The 19,362-nt window shown below is 35.5% G+C and overlaps 3 protein-coding genes across 3 annotated transcripts; 1 reads left to right on the top strand and 2 right to left on the bottom strand.

Moving 5' to 3' along the window:
* Nucleotides 1-5,293: 5,293 nt before the first annotated feature.
* On the bottom strand, nt 5,294-6,911 carry LOC18600573 (uncharacterized). Its single transcript, XM_007031089.3, has 2 exons — nt 6,691-6,911; nt 5,294-6,251 (listed from the first exon to the last, which is right to left on the bottom strand). Exons 1-2 carry the CDS (start codon nt 6,758-6,760, stop codon nt 5,560-5,562), a joined length of 762 nt encoding a protein of 253 aa, XP_007031151.3. The 5' UTR covers nt 6,761-6,911; the 3' UTR covers nt 5,294-5,559.
* A 283-nt stretch (nt 6,912-7,194) lies between these two features.
* LOC18600572 (Pentatricopeptide repeat (PPR-like) superfamily protein) lies at nt 7,195-10,549 on the bottom strand. Its single transcript, XM_018122110.2, has 3 exons — nt 9,657-10,549; nt 7,737-9,561; nt 7,195-7,624 (listed from the first exon to the last, which is right to left on the bottom strand). The coding sequence occupies exons 1-2, from the start codon at nt 9,953-9,955 to the stop codon at nt 7,998-8,000; spliced, it is 1,863 nt and encodes a 620-aa protein (XP_017977599.2). The 5' UTR covers nt 9,956-10,549; the 3' UTR covers nt 7,195-7,624; nt 7,737-7,997.
* Nucleotides 10,550-10,863: 314 nt separating this feature from the next.
* Nucleotides 10,864-19,350, top strand: LON1 (lon protease 1). The gene is made up of 20 exons (XM_018122073.2): nt 10,864-11,353; nt 11,775-11,840; nt 12,279-12,464; nt 12,600-12,665; nt 12,806-12,847; nt 12,973-13,095; nt 13,403-13,501; nt 13,690-13,755; nt 13,855-13,941; nt 14,131-14,170; nt 14,423-14,594; nt 14,809-14,933; nt 15,845-15,975; nt 16,069-16,173; nt 16,357-16,470; nt 16,596-16,763; nt 17,307-17,408; nt 17,583-17,816; nt 18,152-18,670; nt 18,898-19,350. The coding sequence occupies exons 1-20, from the start codon at nt 11,033-11,035 to the stop codon at nt 19,084-19,086; spliced, it is 2,955 nt and encodes a 984-aa protein (XP_017977562.2). The 5' UTR covers nt 10,864-11,032; the 3' UTR covers nt 19,087-19,350.
* Nucleotides 19,351-19,362: the final 12 nt, after the last annotated feature.

Below are 19,362 nucleotides of genomic sequence, written 5' to 3'. Positions count from 1 at the left end.
TTAAATGTTGACAAAAATATTAAAAATATAGTTAGTTAAATTACTAATGTGATGATATGAAATATATAAATAAAAATATTATTAGATTATTAATTATATTTAAATAATGTGAATATCATATCATATTATAAAGGAATATAATTACTATTATATACATTTTTAATAAAAATGTATTTACTTTTTATTTTGGGTTAAGATTACAAAACTTATAACTTATAATATATATACTTAAAGAGAGTCTTTGAGTTTAGAATAGTTTTGGAATCTAACTATTTTTTTAATTTCATATAATTAAAGACAAACTCATATAGTTAATTAAATTAATTCATTAAACTATGTTTATTAATTAACTTGAAATGTTTTTAAATATATATTATATATATTGAGTAATATTATAAGAAATATAATTACTATATTATATATATACTAATACTTTTAGTATATATATACTTTAAATATAAATATATTTATTTTTTGTTAACAATATAAAAATTATAACTTATAAAATTATTAATTGTAATATATACATATATATATACACTTTATAATATATAACTTGCAATGTCTTTTAACACATACACTTTATATTATATATTATGTTCTTTTATAAAGAATATAATTACTATTATATAAATTAATTACTAAATAATATATATATCTTTGTTTATATAAATTTATAATATATAAACTTAATTATCTAAAAAGAAGTTGTGAGATTAGAATAGTTTTGAAACTTAGCTTTTTTTTTAAATTTCATATAACTAAGGATAAATTCATATAATTAATTAAATTAATTAATAAAATTATGATTATTAATTAAATTGTAATGTCTTTTAATATCTATACTTTATATACATTGGGTTCATTTATAAAGAATATAATTACTATTTTGTATATCCACTATAATACTTTTAGTATATATAGTTTAAATATAAATATATTTATTTTTTATTTTGTATTAACATTATAAAAATTATAACTTATAAAAATTCTATTTTTTGTTATTTAAGTTTATGTTATTTGTTTGGATATTTGTGTTTAGTTATTTAAGTTTATATTGTTATTTGGATATTTATGTATAGTTATTTAAGTTTATATTGTTGTATGGATATTTATTTTTAGTTATTTAAGTTTATATTTAAAATCTTTGTTTTTGATTATTTAAATTTAAATTTTATTATTTTTATTTTTATTAATTTAATTAGTAGTTAATTTTATAAAACACGTAGAGAAATATTATTGTATATGTATACGGATTTAGGTAATTGGGTACCTATGAAGAAGATTTTAATAATTTTTTTAATCTAATCGGGTTTTTAAACGGATTAGGGTAATTATAAGGTAGTAAAAATGTAATAGGGTTAAGATTAGGGTAATAATTTTAAAATTATTCGAATAGTTAAAAAGGTTAGAGTAGTTGATTTTTATAGAATTAGGATTTAAGTACCTTGAAATTATAAGGTACTCAACCCGTTAACATCTCTAATCAAAATTTCAATACTAATAAAAGAATCTTTTTGACTGAAGAAAAAAAAGAAAGCTTTTTAAAGATTAATTCCCCAAGATTCCTTTACCTCCATGCTTTCACACTATGGGGTTCTCACGACCTGGGGTTTGAGACTACATCATATAATTACTTACCATTCATTTCTTTCTTTATTTGTAAGAACCAGACAAATAATATTGAAAACAATTATTCCACCAATAACCCAAAAAAAAAAATGAAAGAATTGTTCTTTGAATGACGTTAAGTGATGAGCATCACTCAGTTCACACTTAGGCTTTTCCAATTAAATTTCAACCCCAATTGGCCTATCCTATTTTATTATATATATATATTCATAGACAAGAATTTGGGGCCACCAAATTCAACCTGATTGCTTGGTAAAGTACCCAAATTTATTGTTGTCGAAAGATGAAATCCTTCTCTTTCCAAAGATATTGCATGTGAGCATGTAATCGAATGTTACAAACAGTGAGAAATGGAACTTGAAGAAACTAGAAGGGGCTTAAGCATGATAGTTTATGTAATTATATACGTTGATCACGTCAGCTGCTCAAGTCATATACACCAACATGTAAGATATTATTTGTTTTAATTCATTAAGTCTCACGATTTTGTCTCATAAATTAAAAATATCTCACAAATTGAAGATAGGATGAACATTTAAATCTTCAATCATACTCTAATACCTAATCAATGTGAAAATCATGATTCTTCTATCAGATCATGACGCAATGCGTGTGCTTTCCTGCTCGTGAAATGCTCCGTGTTCATTTTTGATAAACCCATTATAGTATTTGATCAGCTGACGTGAGAGATTAGAATGATTTGTGGGCTCTAGTCTTTTCAATTCTTCCTCTAAATCCAAATTAGTTTCTTCAAGTTTCTATCTCTTAATTAGTTTGTGCTGGTCAACTCGTTCAGAATTTCCTGTATTGTGCATCATTTTCATTTCACACCACTCTTGCCATTGGCTCTTGCAGCATCATCATCACCTTGTATAAAGTAGAAACACTATCAACACTATCTTTGTTTACTTATTTATCTTCACAATCTACATATACAATTACAAGTTGCACCAAATGTCATGATGTATTAACATTCACTATTCAATTATTGTCTAACATGTCAACATCGTCTGACACGTTAATATTTTTAATAATAAATTTAAACGTAATTAGTTATAAAAATCAAATTACATCGAAATAACAATATATAAAGATTAAATTTGATAATTTTTTTTAAAAAGAATTAAATTAAATAAAATAATTCTCGTCACCGCGTCACATGATCTATGTTTCCACAAAACAACAAATAGATTAAGTCCAAATCTTGAATTTTTGTTGGGCAATATGAACAATGAAGACTTCTTCCATAGAAAAAACAGAAAACCCTTCACGCAACAGTGAAGAATTTTTTTTTTTAATTTAATAAGGGAATCTTTAGATTATATCTCATGATATTCTAACTTAGGACTTTAGATCAAATTAATGGCCAAGTTCATCGACAAGATCATTAGATCAAATTGATGTATGATTAGTGATCGTAGATAAAGATGATCATTTGGCAGGTACACTAGCTGTCAACTCCTCTACTAGCACAGTTTGCTTTGACACCATGATTTTCCCTCTCTTTCTATCTCTTATCTCTGCCCTTGTGATAGTTTCAACTATCTAAAGGACAAGATGCCCCTACATAAATTGGATGGCCACTTTTGAAGCTAAGTATATGTTGACATTCTTATGCCCAATGAACATGAAAGCTATCTTTCCAATTTAAAAATTCTAGCCTTTTGGGGGTATGAGATAATCATATGTAGTGGTGCTTCTTTTCCTTGTTGTTTGAATATTATATTTTGTTGATGCCCCCTTTCTCCTTTTGGATTCAATGGTGAATATTAGAAATCATCAATCTCTTTTAAAGGCAGTGCCTGCCTACCCTTTCATTGCAACACATACCCTTTTCTGGCTTAGGAGTTTTCTCCCTTTTTGTTTTGAGTTTTGACCTCCTCTATGCCTATTGAAGGTGCCATGGCAATGCTTTTTCCATTGTTGTATGAGCTTTACAAGCTACTGATTCAAACAAGAGACATGAGGAAGTTTTCGGTTTTAGATACATAAGCGATAGTCTTTGTTCTTTTCTATTTATGTGATAGTTAAAACCTATAAATGGACAACTTTCACTATCATTTATAACCAATAAAACTTGAGATTGTTTATTTAGGAATGAAAGAAAGGGTGGGAAGAGAGTTTCATTCCAAATTGAAAAGTGAAAGCACTGAGGGAAGTCATCATCATATATGCTTGGATGTGCAGGCATTTATAGCTAGCACATCATTGTCATGAAAATGAGGGAAGTAAAAACCAAATCCAAATGAATGAATTAAGGGCTCCTTTTGAGCAAGGTGATTGATTCTTCTTTAGGCCAATTTGGCCACTTTCAGCCCCAGCAATAGGTCTTCTTGCAGGCCACCGCTACTACTCGAAGTCGATGTTGCTGCACTTTTTCCATGGGGCCTAAGCTACCTTTTTCCAAGGACGTTAGGGTTGGTGGGTTGACACTCCAACTTCTAGAAATAAGTCTCACCATTCTTTGTTTATTTTATTTTATTTTAAAAGCGAGCTTACTTGCTTAAAAGTTCTCACAACACTCACTGCAATTAAGCATATTATGCGTTTGCTTGGATGTTTTACAAGATAGAAATGGGAACAGAAAGGAAAATAGGCGGTGGAGCCAAGCCAATGAAATGTTAGTTGTTGGACCATCAAAGAAGTCAAATGAACTGTGGCCACTTGGGGTCTTGGGTATCTGGAGTCGCCTCACGTTTGTATGGGACTTTGTGTTTTTTTTTCTTTGATTAGACCTCCTCTCCACTCTGCTCCATGCAAACGTTACCCCTTTATTTGTCATCTAACTGCCATTTGGAATTGGGCTGCTGCTTGCCTTCTGCTCCACCCTTCATCAATCAGCTTTCTAAAGATTTTGCCTTGATTTTCCCTTTTTTTTTCTTTTGATGATTTATATCTAGTATTTTCTGTAAGAACCTTCACAAAATCCTTAAAGTTTTGGGCCTAAAATGTTTGAGTTTCTTCATCCTAATCCAATCACCCTACAAAGCACATGGGACTCCCTACATGCAATGCTTAGAGAGCTTTCATGTCCATGACTGATCCAAGTCCAATCTTAGGTTACAGTGAATTGTGCTCAGCATGAACCCCATAAAGCAACATTCTTAATCTTAAATTGACATTATGATTGCGATTAGCAATGAAAAGGTTTTGAGAGAAGGGATTAAGTGACCTTAATCTTAATTTGGCATTGCGATTATGATTAGTTATGAAAATTATCTAGGGAAGGGATTTGGCGAAACAATAAGAAAGGGAGAAGGGAGCCTAAACTAGTTCTTGCTCCCTCAAACTAAGTTTATCTTCAGTAATGGAATGAACAGTTTATAACCATGAAATGTTTTAGAACGATTTGGATTTCCAGGTATGGATTGGTATGATCAATCAGAAAACACCCTTTGAGCCTTTGTCATCGTTAGCCAGTATCTGACAGGAGGGAGGGTGGAACTGCAGCTCAGTAACTTCAGTCAAGGTTTAGGCCAAAATCTCATGGGAAAGGAGCCAAAAGTCAAGTACAGTACATGAAATGACATGAAATCTATCAGGTAGGCATGGTTCTGTCGTTAAATAGCAACACTTTGTCATGTATGCACTACTCATTCATGTATGCAGGTTAAAATACCTGTTTTGTGTAAGTTATGTATTAACCAGTACAGCATGGATCTCTAAAAAGACTCTTCATCAATTTCTTGGGGCCAGAAGAAGATCAAATAACTGTGTAACTGAGAGTACAAGAATCGAACAAGAGTTTCAAAATGATTCAAGAATTACTAACTAATGATAACTTCTCTGTCGAAACAATATAACATGACTTTGTGAAAGCACTATTGATACATCTATACAAGTTATTTGAGCGACTAAACTTCAGTTTATATTGAATCTACATTCATCTTAATTAAAAAATAACAACAAAATGAACTCACTATATAATCACCAGAAGCTAGAACTTTCTTCTGATTCGGAGCTCTCATCAGGTGGAGATTCATAGATATCTGAATTTTCATAAGCATAGGAATCCTCAGAAACTTCCGATTTTTCATAAACAGGAGCCTCATGATTTTCGTTTTCTTCCATTTGAACAAATTGTAGCAAGTAATGTACTCCATTAACCACATCATAAACCATCAAACCAATCCTACCTCCAACCCAACTCCCCAAATGACTTCCCACAAGATAACCAACCCTCCCAAGCCTTTGCTCACCAAGAAAACCCCCACCATAGGCACCAAATAACGTTCCAGTACCCCTCAGAAATCCTTCTGCGATAGTACCACCATAGTATATAGCTTCAAAAAAGTCCCATCCAGAGGAAATAATAGGACCTATAATGCGCTTGGCTTGTCGTGTTGCCAACTTCGCTGCCTTTTTCCCCTCTATTTGGGCAAGTTTAGCCGCATCTTTAGCAGACATTCCTTGTGAGACCGCATCCTCTATTGCCTTTTCAATTGCAACATTCCTTGCTCCCTCAACATGGGCGGATCTAATGTTGTAGAAATAAAGCTTCACACCCTCCTTCACTGCACAGGCTACGGAACCAGAGCCCATATCAAAGCAATTTAATATAGTAAATTTCCCACTTTGGGATGATGCCTCCTCCCCAACCAATTGCCTGCATTTTTCAGCTATAAAATGAAAAAAAAGAATCAAATTAAAGAGTCATAAAGTTATACAACTGAGCAAGAAAAATGCATATAAGAGCATTGGAAAAGGCAGATATTGACATACTTTTAGTATAATTCTGAAAAATACATGAAACCCAGAAATGTAAAAAGGGTTATTACCCAGTTTAGAGAACTACCAAATTAGTCCATAGAAGTTAACAAACAAGAGAAAAATTAACATAACTTGAATCAAAGACTCTAAAATTTACTTTACACAAAGTCAAAAAAATTCTTGCAATAAAGGTCAAATTTTTAACATCAACAAACAAATGCAGTCAATTAAATCATTCAAATCATCATTTCTATATCTATTCAAGGCAAAATTTCACCAATATGGAAAGAAATTAAAGCAAAATGAAACATTAAGTGCAAATTGGAGGACATTTTTGGGGGGTTTTACCTGTGATACTGAGGATGATGACTCCAGCTATGCAGAGCAAAAGCTGAACTCTTTTCTTTTGGAAATCCATCCGCAACTGTTTCAAAAGAGAGAAATTGGCCAAATTCTAAAAAAATATGTCCCTAATTTCCTAATTTCGTTAGCCTTAATTCTGGGTTTAAGCAGAGGAGACGATGAGATCAGAGTCAAGAGTCAAGACGCAGAGAATCTGTTGCCCACGTGCAGTGGAAACTCATAGTTTATCATGGGCCAGAGGTGGCCCACGATCCGCTTCAAGCCCACTACAGTAAGCTATTGGAAGGTCAAAATCTCTATTTTTTCTTTTATTTTTTTATCTAATTTTACAGATTTTCATTGTTGCCACTATTTAAATTTATATTCTTTATACAGATTTAGAAATTGAAGATTTGCATTATTATTTTTTGTAATATGGTGAAGAGTATCCCAAGCTTTGCCCAGATTTAATGCCCTTTCCGATCTTAAAGATGCAATCTTTACATCGACTTGATTCATTCAAGATTTCACTCCTTGAATGCTCTCTACAAAGATCAACACTTGATTGACAAGGAAAGAAGATATTCATCATGACTACAAATTATAGTTTCTTCTATATCATCCAAACTAGAGTGTCCTATGACTACTTGATCTTTGGGGTCCTTGATCTTTAAGTTGTGGTTGCTGATCACAATTGCTTTCAAGTACATGATATCCCCTTCTTTAGTTCTGGACTAAGATTGATTTCGCTGCCGAAAACAATCGTTTGAAGTAACCTGAATGTTCCCTCACTACCATTTCCTGTGGCTCATCTCAACACCTGAATGAGCATGGCGTAGCAGAGTTGAACTCCTGCAATAATGAAAGACTTTGTGCGTGTGGGGCTGTCGGGTTTAAGAACACTTCATTTGCTTAGTATTTTCGCGGATAAGCAGATTTTCTATGAGAAACATGAAAAAATGAAGATTAAACTAAAGTATCTTTAAACTTAAAGAAGACAGCATGCTTCGACAATTAAATAAACGTTTCAACCAGAAAGTTAGAAACAGTACCTGAATCAGAAAAATGTGGTGAGTTCTGAAGACTTGAGGAGCATGTTGCAGTATCCCTTGCAAGATAAGCATATAAATGCATGCTGTAGAGACAGAACCAAGATAAAAAAGGCTGCCAAGGTTGTACAAGACGATTGGAACTATCTTTTATAAACATTAACATGATGAACTACTGGACATTCTCTCAAATCAAGTGATCAACAAGCCAATAAAATAATTGGCCATGGTGAAACCAAATAAGTTTTTCTTTTAAAAGGGTTATCAGCTGGCTGAGATGCTATACAGATGCCCTTCTATGTCTGGAACAAAGCCTTTCTCCACCATTTCCTCTTTAACTATCTCATAAGTTGTTCGATTTGGGATCAAACCCTTCTCTAACATCTCATTAAGAAGTCCATTTGCATCTTCTAGTTTGCCCTTCTTACAAAAACCCTTTATCAGCACATTGTATGTTACAACATTAGCCCGCCTCCCATCTTTCTCCATTTGTGTTCTAACATTCAAAGCTGCCCTGAGGTTTCCCTCCCTACAATGGCCAAGCATCAAAGTATTATAAGTCACATGATTTGGTCTCAAACCTATCTTAACCATCTCATCCAAGACTCTTGCTGCCTTTCTTGACTCTCCTTCCTTGCAAAATGCATCTATCAGTATATTATATGTTACAACATCAGCTTTCAAACCATTATTTATCATTTCATTAATGAGCTTTCTAACAACTGGAATGTTTCCCTCTCTACATAAGCCAGTAATTAAGCAGTTATAGGTTGAAACATCATGGAAAATACCTCTATCTACCATAGATTTATGCAGAGCAAATGCATCCTCCATCCTCCCATCCTTACAATAGGCATCTATCAGGGTATTATATGTTATAACAGTGGGGGCAATCCCTTTTTTTACAATATTATCAAACAAGTCAGTAGCTTCCTTCATCTTACCCTTCTTACCAAACCCATTTATAAGTACATTATAAGTAACAACATTTGGCTTCAAGCCTAATCCTACCATTTCATCCAGCAGACCAATAGCTTCATCCAGCCTCCCCTCCAAACACAATCCATTAATCAAATTATTATATGTAACCACAGTAGGTTTCAAACCCTGTGTTCGCATTTCCTCAAACACCCTCATAGCAGCCGAAATGTTCTCATCCTTACAAAACCCATCAATCAATATATTGAAAGTAATCTCATTAGGTCTAACTTCACTCTCAATCATTTCCTTCAAAATAGCATCTGCTTTGTACATTTTCCCAATCCCACCTTTCTTGCAATAACCATTAATAAGAGCATTATAGGTAAACACATCTGGCAAAAACCCCCACGCCTTCATGTCCTGAATAGCATCTCTTGCCTTATTCAATTTCCCAACTTTACACATCCCATTAATTATAATATTAAAACTAATTACATTAACCTCAACCCTCCTTCTAATCATCTCTTTATACACATAATCTACATCCCCAATCTCATTCTCCTTCACCAAAGCACTCAACAGAGGATTACAGGATGTCACTGATAACTTAAACGCATAGTCACCAACTCTCTTAAAAGCCTCAAATCCTAAACGGGTTTTCATATTCTCCACATAAGCCAATACCAACATATCAGCAATTATTGAATTAGCACAAAAACTATCACCACATATCGAAATAGCATGAAAAACAGAAGGAACTGAAATGGAGTTCTCATTCTTCACAAAACCATGCAAAAAAGATCTAACTTTCGGATACCTTTTAGCATTGGCAAGTGAATGTAACAGCTTACAACTGAGTTCTAATGAGTGGGAGAGATTGAACTCTTTCTCTGACCATCTAAAGTACCTACAATATAGCAACAACAAAACAAATTAGCACCCAAAGAAAAACAAAAAATAAAATAAAATTCGCGTACCCTTCAAGCTGGGTTCCTAAAGTACCTTAGAGTGAGGTCTGGGTCAGTCTTAGAGTCAAGCAGTTGTTGAAGAAGTGTACTGGGGCTTACGTTTTGCAGATGGGATTTGAGCTTATTCCAGCGTTGTTTTGATAAGAGTTCTGTAATGCTTGGTGATGGGATGTTGTCTGAGGAGAATAGCCTCAAGGCATGCTTGTTTCCAGGGAAAATGTTCCCAAGTCTAAACTTGCCATCAAAAAGGATGGATCTTGGGTGCATCAGAGAGAGACGCGGCTGAAAGCAGGGTTCTTCTAAGAAGAAACGAAACGAGGAGTATATGTACATCGCAACTCTATTGGTGTCAAAGCCCCTTAAGACCTTTATAAGTGAGACCTAGAGAACCAGGCTTAGTGGACTGTGGGGCCGGGATCCTCTCTCCATACTTTGCGGTGAACCCCACTCGCCTCGTTGCCATCGAACGGGGCTGTCTATGTTGGGGTCTTTCTCCGGTGTTCCCCGTGTGGTAAAGAAAAAAAACCCCGATGGTTTGCCCCCTCAAGAGCGAGATATCCCCAGTAGACTTCTTGCCCCCTCAAGAGGTTTGCAGGCGGGAGCTTGGTACACAGCTGGACGCGTGTACCCCAGCGCTACTCTGTTTCCTCGCCTCTGGGCCACCCCCAACCCCTCTTTTTTCCTTTGATCAAATTACAAATAGCCTGTTGAGGAATTGATTGACTTAACGTGACATGCCTGAAAAATCAATATATCCCATAGTTTTATATTCATTTTCATCAGGATATTTTATAAGTTTTGTCTTGATAAAAGGAGATTTTGTAAAAACTGCAACTCTCTTGCTGAATAAGAGAAACATGTTTTTCTGAGATATGTGTTGTCATTGGTAGGAACGTAAAGGGTACAAATTTAATGCTTGGGATATGTCTTCATGGTTCTACAATAAGTTGGTTCTAATAGAAATTGCTAGAAATCTCTAATAGGTAAGAAGCAAACCAAGTTGGCAATTAACAATTTGTCTGCCTTACAACACTTCCTAGCAAAAGTTATCCTTTCTAATGACTCTTCCAGCTTGAAACAATGTAAACGACGCAAGTTGAATCAGTGTTGTGTTCTGGTTTCATGTCCCTGATTTTTGGGAATAGGTTGCCCGTAGTTTCTCACTGAAACAGGGAGTGTAGGCCTTCTTTATTAGGACATATTGGTACTTACAATATCCCAATATAAGGGCAAAACGGTCAGCGTATCCCATAATCCAAGGGTTTATGAGGGGCTTTAGTGGCTCCAACCTCCAACCTCCCCAAAACCCAAACTTTCCTCTTCAAACCTTACTCCAATGGCGCTTCTCCCGCTTCCAGTTTAACCAAACGCCGCCATAAAAGATTCAAGTTCTGTCTTCCATCCCCACCAATGCTGAAACTGTTATCCTCCTCCTCTTCTCGCGTCCACTGCCTCTCCACAGCAACTCCGAGCCTCCTAGTCAAGCCCGATTCCAATTCGGTCTTCCATGCAGTGGGTCGACTTACCGGGTTGACTCGGAGGAGCCCCACGAATTCGCTCTTCAGGGCTTTCTTCTGTTCCGAATCCAGCGATGGGTCCGGGTCGAATTCCGGGTCCGAACCAGTGGTTGAGGTCGAGGTAAAGGGAGTCGAGTCTGAGTCCAATGGGTCTGACTCGAAAGCATCGTCGGCGATCGTGCCGACTTACCCCAGGCCAGAGGATTATTTAACGGTTTGTTTTGGAAATTATGAATCTTTCTGCGGTGGGAGTTTGTTTAGTTGCTGAGAACATGAAGGAAAATGCCTTTTTTTTTCGAAGAAAAAAATCTAGTTTTTATGATCTTTGTTGCTAGTTAAAATTGTTATAATTTGGTCAATGTGTTAATGGTTCTCACTGTTGCAGGCTACTGGTTATGTAAAGTTAGTTTTTTATCATTTCATTTCATTGTTTGAGTTAATGATATGAGAGTACATTAGTGAATTTGCAAATCCTTATATTTTTTAGTACTTTATTACCCCCTAAAACATACAAATTGTGAAGGTGTTTTCTTTACTTGATGGCACTTGTTGAAACTATGAACTACATTAATAAAGCTCTGTATTTGTTCTGTCCCACATTTGTTTAACGAATTCTTTATCATATTTTTTTGCAGGTTTTGGCATTACCTTTGCCACATAGACCTCTTTTCCCAGGTTTCTACATGCCCATTTATGTTAAGGTATGGCATGCTCTCCACTTAAATGGAGTATGAAATTCTCGCCATGTTCCCTTAGGGTAGTGTATCCTACATTGTTGGACTTTAAGGTGTCTTACGGTTTATAGCTTGGCATGATACAACTTAAGTTGGTTATGTGTGTAGTGTTTAGTGATATTAATCAAATGTAAATTTAAAATCTTGTTGCAGTGATTTTTATCAATTTGATTGTAGATCTTATCTGGCCAACTTGTATGTGTGGCATCTTAAAGTAGCACCATATCATAGAGAACCTTTTCTAAAGCAAAACCATGGTTTTATAACTCAATAAAAATGTGCTCACTGTGCACTGATATTCTACTACTTAATGGTGGTGATAATATCTTGTTCAGTTTGTAGCTGGCACTATTATCTAGGACTTCAGGTCAATGTATTCTCTTACCAAGTTGCTTTCTTATGCAGGATCCTAAGGTGTTAGCAGCTTTGCAAGAAAGCCGGAAAAGGCAAGCTCCATATGCTGGTGCCTTCCTTCTTAAAGATGAACCAGGGACAGAGTCCAGCCCTAGTTCTGAAACAGAGAAAAGTGTATATGATATTAAAGGAAAGGAGTTATTTAATCGTCTTCATGAAGTTGGCACCCTTGCCCAGGTATCTTCTTTTGTCGCTCTTTGTTTGGTAAAATAAAAGCTCCTTCTGTATCTTGATTAGTGTTAAATGCAATAATTTAAACAGCAGTTAAAGATGTATGCAACAATATAAAATGTCCATTTTTTGATGTTTCAGATTTCAAGTATCCAAGGAGATCAGGTTATCCTTATTGGTCACAGGCGGCTTCGAATAACAGAGATGGTGGGTAGAATGACCCCGAAATATATGTTTTTAGCCTTTGAAAATTTTCTGTTCGTGTAAAGTTATCTCTGTCCTAGCATACTTGGAATCTTTTTTAGATGCAAAACCTTCTGAACTTAAATAACATGGTTTTTTTACAGGTCAGTGAAGATCCCCTTACGGTCAAAGTTGATCATCTGAAGGTGTGTTGCCTATATGTTATCATTTCCACAATTTGTTCAAATTTCAAACATATAATTGACAGTTCCAAGTATGCAACCAATAGTTTATTAATCTATTGGTTCACTGAGTTGTCTTTATCCTGCAGGAAAAACCTTATGACAAGGATGATGATGTCATAAAGGCAACATCATTTGAGGTTATATCAACCCTAAGAGATGTTTTGAAAACTAGTTCCCTTTGGAGGGATCATGTTCAAACTTATAGTCAGGTGTGTTCTTTCTTCCAAAAGTTTGATTTGTTTTCGACCCTCAAAGTAGGTGGAGCCTCTGTTGAGTTTCACATTATATGGTTCATCATTTATTTGTCAAGATACTTCAGCAAATATTCTATGATGAAATTTAATATTAGAATGAGTTAATATTTATTTTCATGGAAATCGCTTGTCGTAGAAATTGTTATATGTGCATCATATTTTTATATTTTCAAAATGATGAACTAAGTTGATTTGATCAATTAGCTTCCATGAGTTAATTGTAATATCTTTTTACTTTTGCCTTTTTTCTCAATATGTGCAGCATATAGGTGATTTCAATTTTCCAAGGTTAGCAGATTTTGGAGCTGCAATATCTGGTGCAAACAAATTGCAATGCCAACAAGTTCTTGAAGAGTTGGATGTAAGTGGATTGGATATATCTTACTGTTTATTACTAATCTTTGAAAGTCAGTGTTTGTTTGTTTTGTATTTGGGCAATATTACAAGTCACACACTTTTACTAGTAGAATTATGTGATGCTGCTGTCTACACCTTATGGAATTGCATCGAAACCAATTTGGTTGTTTTTATCTATATTGTTTGCATTAGGTGCATAAGCGTTTACAACTTACATTGGAATTAGTGAAAAAGGAAATGGAAATCAGCAAGATTCAGGTACTTCATGCCATTGAATTTCACTGCACCTTTATATTTAAATTTTTCATTGCTGTTTGATTTAGAGTAGGTCTAAATCATTTTGGGGGTTATTTTTAGGAATCAATTGCAAAAGCAATAGAGGAAAAGATAAGTGGTGAACAACGGCGATACTTGTTGAATGAGCAGCTTAAGGCGATAAAGAAGGTATTTGGTTACACTGGATTATCATTTACATATTTCTTAGGTGGTAATGCTATTCCCATTTATATTTACAGAGCATAGTCAATGCACCCCCATATAATCTTTCTATTTGCTGCAATTCAAGTCTCTATTCTTTATTCCAACTTTTCTCTTATGTAGAAATTAGAATGAATTTCATTTGTTCTGGTGCAGGAACTTGGGTTGGAAACGGATGACAAAACTGCACTTTCAGGTTAGTTCTTTACTCTCATATCCCCCCCTCCCTCCCTCCCTTGCTGGGTGCTTTATTCTCCTATGTTTTACCTTGCCGGGTGCTTCAGTTTTTGCTGCATTGCTATATTGATGGGTCCTACTACGTCTAATAGAGTTACCACTTCAGTCCTCAGATGGATCAAAGAAGTAGTCTAATTGTTTATTTTTATTATTATTATTTTTTGGAACCATCTGTATGACATTTGCTGTACTTTCTGTTCCTTCATTGCAGCAAAGTTTAGGGAAAGACTTGAACCAAATAGAGAGAAATGCCCACCTCATGTCTTGCAAGTTATAGAAGAGGAGTTAACAAAACTACAACTGTTAGAGGCTAGTTCGAGTGAATTTAATGTAACTCGTAACTATCTGGATTGGTTGACAGTACTTCCTTGGGGAAATTACAGGTTTGTTTGCTTCTGCAAGGGAATACATGTTAAGACTTACATTATGCAATGTCTGAAAATGATTCGGCGTTGATATCATTTTTTAAATACATTCGTTAAATAAATCTCGATTCTCACATACAAGTGGTTGTGATGAGAACTAAGGAACAACTCAGCAAAATTTAAGAGTTCCATGTGTATACTCATCTCCAATGTTCTTCATTTCTCTATGCAGTGATGAGAACTTTGATGTCCTTCGGGCGCAAACAATTCTTGATGAAGACCATTATGGATTAACTGATGTTAAGGAAAGAATATTGGAATTTATAGCTGTTGGAAAACTCAGAGGAACTTCACAAGGTTGGTAGAGTTTCTTTTCTCTAATAGATTTGTATTGAAATTGCAGTTGAATGGGATGTTTGATGATTTTCTGTCAGACTGATACTTCTCTGACAGGCATCTGCAATGCAGTATTATTTGAACCATTATTTTATTCCTCTTTGATTACAATCATAATAACTTCAAAAATGCTTGAGGAAGTGCAAACTTGTTCATGTGAAGTACCCAACTAGGAGAGCCAAATTCAAAAAACAAAGGCCAAGAAATAAATAAAGACAGCTACTAGATTTTGAGGATGAACCATATATGTGAAAAGTTTGTCCTAAAAGAAATTAGCCACGGTTGACCTTTTCCGTTAGTATTCCATGATAGTGATGTAGCATTGATCAACCTCCACTTTATGCCCAAATATTCTAAACAACGGACTCCAGTGAGAGGAAATCTCAAACTAAGTGGAGCAATATATGTATATGTGGCTGCTTGAAGTATAAAATGTTGCATGGCATAGCTAACCTATTCTTTATATATGGTTGCCCAAACGTTTTATATTTCGCAGTTAAGAAACTTTTGTCTATTTATCTCTCATTAAGAACTGACATGGTTTAGGCCCATGTATCTTAGCTGATAACTGAATCCAAATCTCAAGAAGCCAACCCTTTTATCTTCCTTTCTTCTTTAAGAATACCCTTGTGTATGTACTAGTAAGGAAAGGGGTTGATGTGCTGGACTCCTACTAGCTTGAGTTTGTTGATTGTCTACTCTATATTGTAGTTTCTTAACATGGTTTTGTTAAATTAATAAATCTTGTCGAGCCCAATCATCATTAGGCTTCAACATTAATGCATGAAGTTGAAGCATATAAACTGGCTATCAGTCTTAAGTTCAAACTAACAGAAAAGGCTGATTCATGATCTTTTGGTAATGTGTCACAGGTAAAATTATCTGTCTCTCAGGTCCACCTGGAGTGGGCAAAACTAGTATTGGTCGTTCCATTGCCCGTGCTTTGAACCGTAAATTCTTTCGGTTCTCTGTTGGAGGACTGTCTGATGTTGCGGAAATCAAGGTAGTAACACACCTTGTGCTCTGATTAACATCAGTGAACATCTGACAGCATCATTTTGTTAATCCTTTTTGTTATATCCTAATTTGCATCCAGGGGCATCGTCGAACCTATATTGGTGCTATGCCAGGAAAGATGGTGCAGTGCCTGAAAAATGTGGGCACAGCAAATCCTCTTGTTCTAATTGATGAGATAGACAAGGTAACTTACAAGCTAATGTTTGCAAACTTTGAATTGATTTTGGGTTTCTAGAGTCACTCTTCTCTTTCTTCCTTGGGTATGGGCATTATATATTAATGTCTTATATAGTAATCAGTTAGTCCTACCATTTACTCTTCTTTAATTTCATAATGGTTGATCAGTTGAATTCTAACATAATGGCAGTTGGGAAGGGGACATGCTGGAGATCCAGCAAGTGCTTTGCTGGAGCTCCTTGATCCTGAGCAAAATGCTAACTTTTTGGACCACTATCTTGATGTTCCAATTGACCTATCAAAGGTATGTTGGTTTATGATTTGGAGGATCTATGTTAGCTTACTTTGCCTTTTGATCATTTTCAAGCATTTGTGTAAGATTTATAAGGGCAACTTGATGCCTCACATGCCTTGAGCATTTGGTTGCAGGTTCTGTTTGTTTGCACAGCAAATGTTGTGGACAACATACCAAATCCCCTCTTGGACAGGATGGAGGTAATTGCTATTGCTGGGTACATCACTGATGAGAAAATGCACATTGCCAGAGACTATCTGGAGAAAACTGCACGAGAAGCATGTGGTATCAAACCTGAACAGGTCTTTTCCCTTCAATGCCTGCTCTCCCTCTTTCCCCTTTTCCCTCAACACACACGAATGCATGCATGAGCAGTCACAGGATCTTGTAAACATGCAAGCATAAAGATTCAAAATGGAGAATAACTATTTGAAAGTTGTCACTTCCAATCACTAAGGTGGAACAAATATGGAATTCGACTTGAGCCTTTTGTAAAAAACATCCACTTCTCTCATGCATGTAACAGAAGTATGATTGGTAGCTTTGACTCCCTTGTATCCAGTGGATTGTGAACTAAGTTATTATAGGTTGTGCTAGTAATATAAGCTAAAATAGCACATTACCTCGTAAATATATGTGATGTATGGAGAGTTTCCTCTCCTTTTCCCTTTCTTTCCAACCCTTCTTGGGTAAAGAGTACATTAATTGCATATGTTTTCTTTGTTGGCATATTCCTATACGGTTCTTTTTGTTATCAAGTTTATCATGATGATATTTCTGTTTTTATGGAGATGTTTCAGAGAAAAGGAGAGTATTTTGACTTATCTTCAAACTGTTTCTTCCAGGTTGAGATAACTGATGCAGCTCTTCTTGCCCTAATAGAAAACTACTGCCGAGAAGCAGGGGTTCGAAACCTTCAAAAGCACATAGAAAAGATCTATCGTAAGGTTTGCTCAATTACCTATCTTAAGATGATGAAGAAAAACTTAAATGTTGCAATAAAAGGGGGTTTCAATCGTATAGCATTACAGTACACAGTCACTTGGGTTCACTTGCACATACACTCTCTTTCTCTCCTGTGAATCTAGGACATGAATTAAAACTATGTTGATGTATGGCAGATTGCTCTTCGACTTGTGCGAGAAGGATCATCAAATGAATCTGCCATTAGTGGAGAGGTGGTCCAACCTGCTGAAGCCACAGCAGAAGTTGTTGATGAATCTGATCAGCATGCAGGTGCAAATAAGACTGGTGTTGAAGTTGAATCAGTAGGGGACAACAGTCATGAACATACCTCTGAAACCTTTGTTCAGGTTGACACAGTTCAGACAAGTGATCAGCCTAAGGATTCAAAGGTAATTAAAACTTATACAGTTGAAGAACTTATTGATGTTTTTCCTGATAGAGATTATCAAGTTAACCATACCCTATGCCAATCTTTGATCTTTTGCAATTGTTTTCCTTCTAAAGTAGAGTACAGGAACATAGGACTTTTAACATTTGTAGCTATGATAACAAAGTTGATGCACCTTCAGCAGGTTGTGCTAATTGTTAGGAATATTATGCCGATCTTGCTTCTGTCCCACTTTACCCTTCCTTTTAGTCACCTGTATGGGTTAGTTCCATGCAAGATATGTATTCGAATTGCTTATTCTTGTAATTTCTCATTCAAGGTGTTTTTTTCCTGCAGGATGCAACAGATGCGGAGAAACTTCAGGAAGCTGAAGTAACTAAGGCAGTTGAGAAGGTGTTGGTGGATAATTCAAACCTAGCCGATTTTGTTGGGAAACCAGTTTTCCATGCAGAGCGCATCTATGATCAGACTCCAGTTGGAGTTGTGATGGGTCTAGCTTGGACTGCCATGGGTGGTTCCACCTTGTACATTGAAACAACTCAGGTTGAGCAAAGAGAGGGGAAAGGGGCCCTTCATTGCACTGGTCAACTTGGAGATGTTATGAAAGAAAGTGCACAAATTGCTCACACACTTGCTAGAGCCATTTTACAGGAGAAAGAACCAGATAACCCCTTCTTTTCCAATTCCGAACTTCATCTCCATGTTCCTGCTGGGGCCACCCCAAAGGATGGGCCCAGTGCCGGTTGCACCATGATCACTTCTATGCTGTCGCTTGCCATGAAGAAGCCTGTTAGGAAGGATCTAGCAATGACTGGGGAAGTGACTCTAACAGGGAGGATTCTTCCAATTGGAGGGGTAAGCTAAACAGACCTTTCAGGATCATCATTGTTATTATTACTATGTCAAATTCCTTTCTCCAATTCCTCTTAGGTCTCTGCTTGAAATAGAGTTTTATGATTATCTATCTCTTCATTTGGTTGTGAATCGTGAGAAACTATGCTGTCCCCTTCCTGTCCCACTTTTTATTGTATTCTTGTTCTCTGCCATTCATCTTTAAACTTAACAAATTTTGTAATCATCAGGTGAAGGAGAAAACAATAGCAGCAAGAAGGAGCGAAGTGAAGACCATCATATTCCCGTCTGCTAACAGACGGGATTATGATGAGCTTGCACCCAACGTTAAAGAAGGTATTGATGTTCACTTTGTAGATGTCTACAGTCAGATATTCAAATTGGCATTTGAATATGATAATAGTAATACAGGAAATTAGGTTCTTATTGCCAGCCAATGGTTTATATACACCATTGTCCTGGTTTCTTCCTGATTATTCTTTGTAATGCATCCCGGAAACCAAAACCCAGTTTTGTATTTGTCTTACATTAAAAATTTTCAATCAGGAAAATATCAAAGTAGAGCACAAATTTGTGATCATTGTTCCTCAACAAAGTCTGGGTTTCCAACAGACACAGGAAACAACAAAAGACAAAAATTCGTTGTTAATCAGAATATATGTGACAGAAGCATTTTCTTATTATAGATATGTCAA

Source organism: Theobroma cacao, chromosome 5 (genome assembly GCF_053813885.1).
Source record: "Theobroma cacao isolate CCN51 chromosome 5, ASM5381388v1, whole genome shotgun sequence".
NCBI lineage: Eukaryota > Viridiplantae > Streptophyta > Magnoliopsida > Malvales > Malvaceae > Theobroma > Theobroma cacao.
Note: the sequence above shows the minus strand (reverse complement) of the source record. Positions and strands in the feature narration are given on the sequence as shown.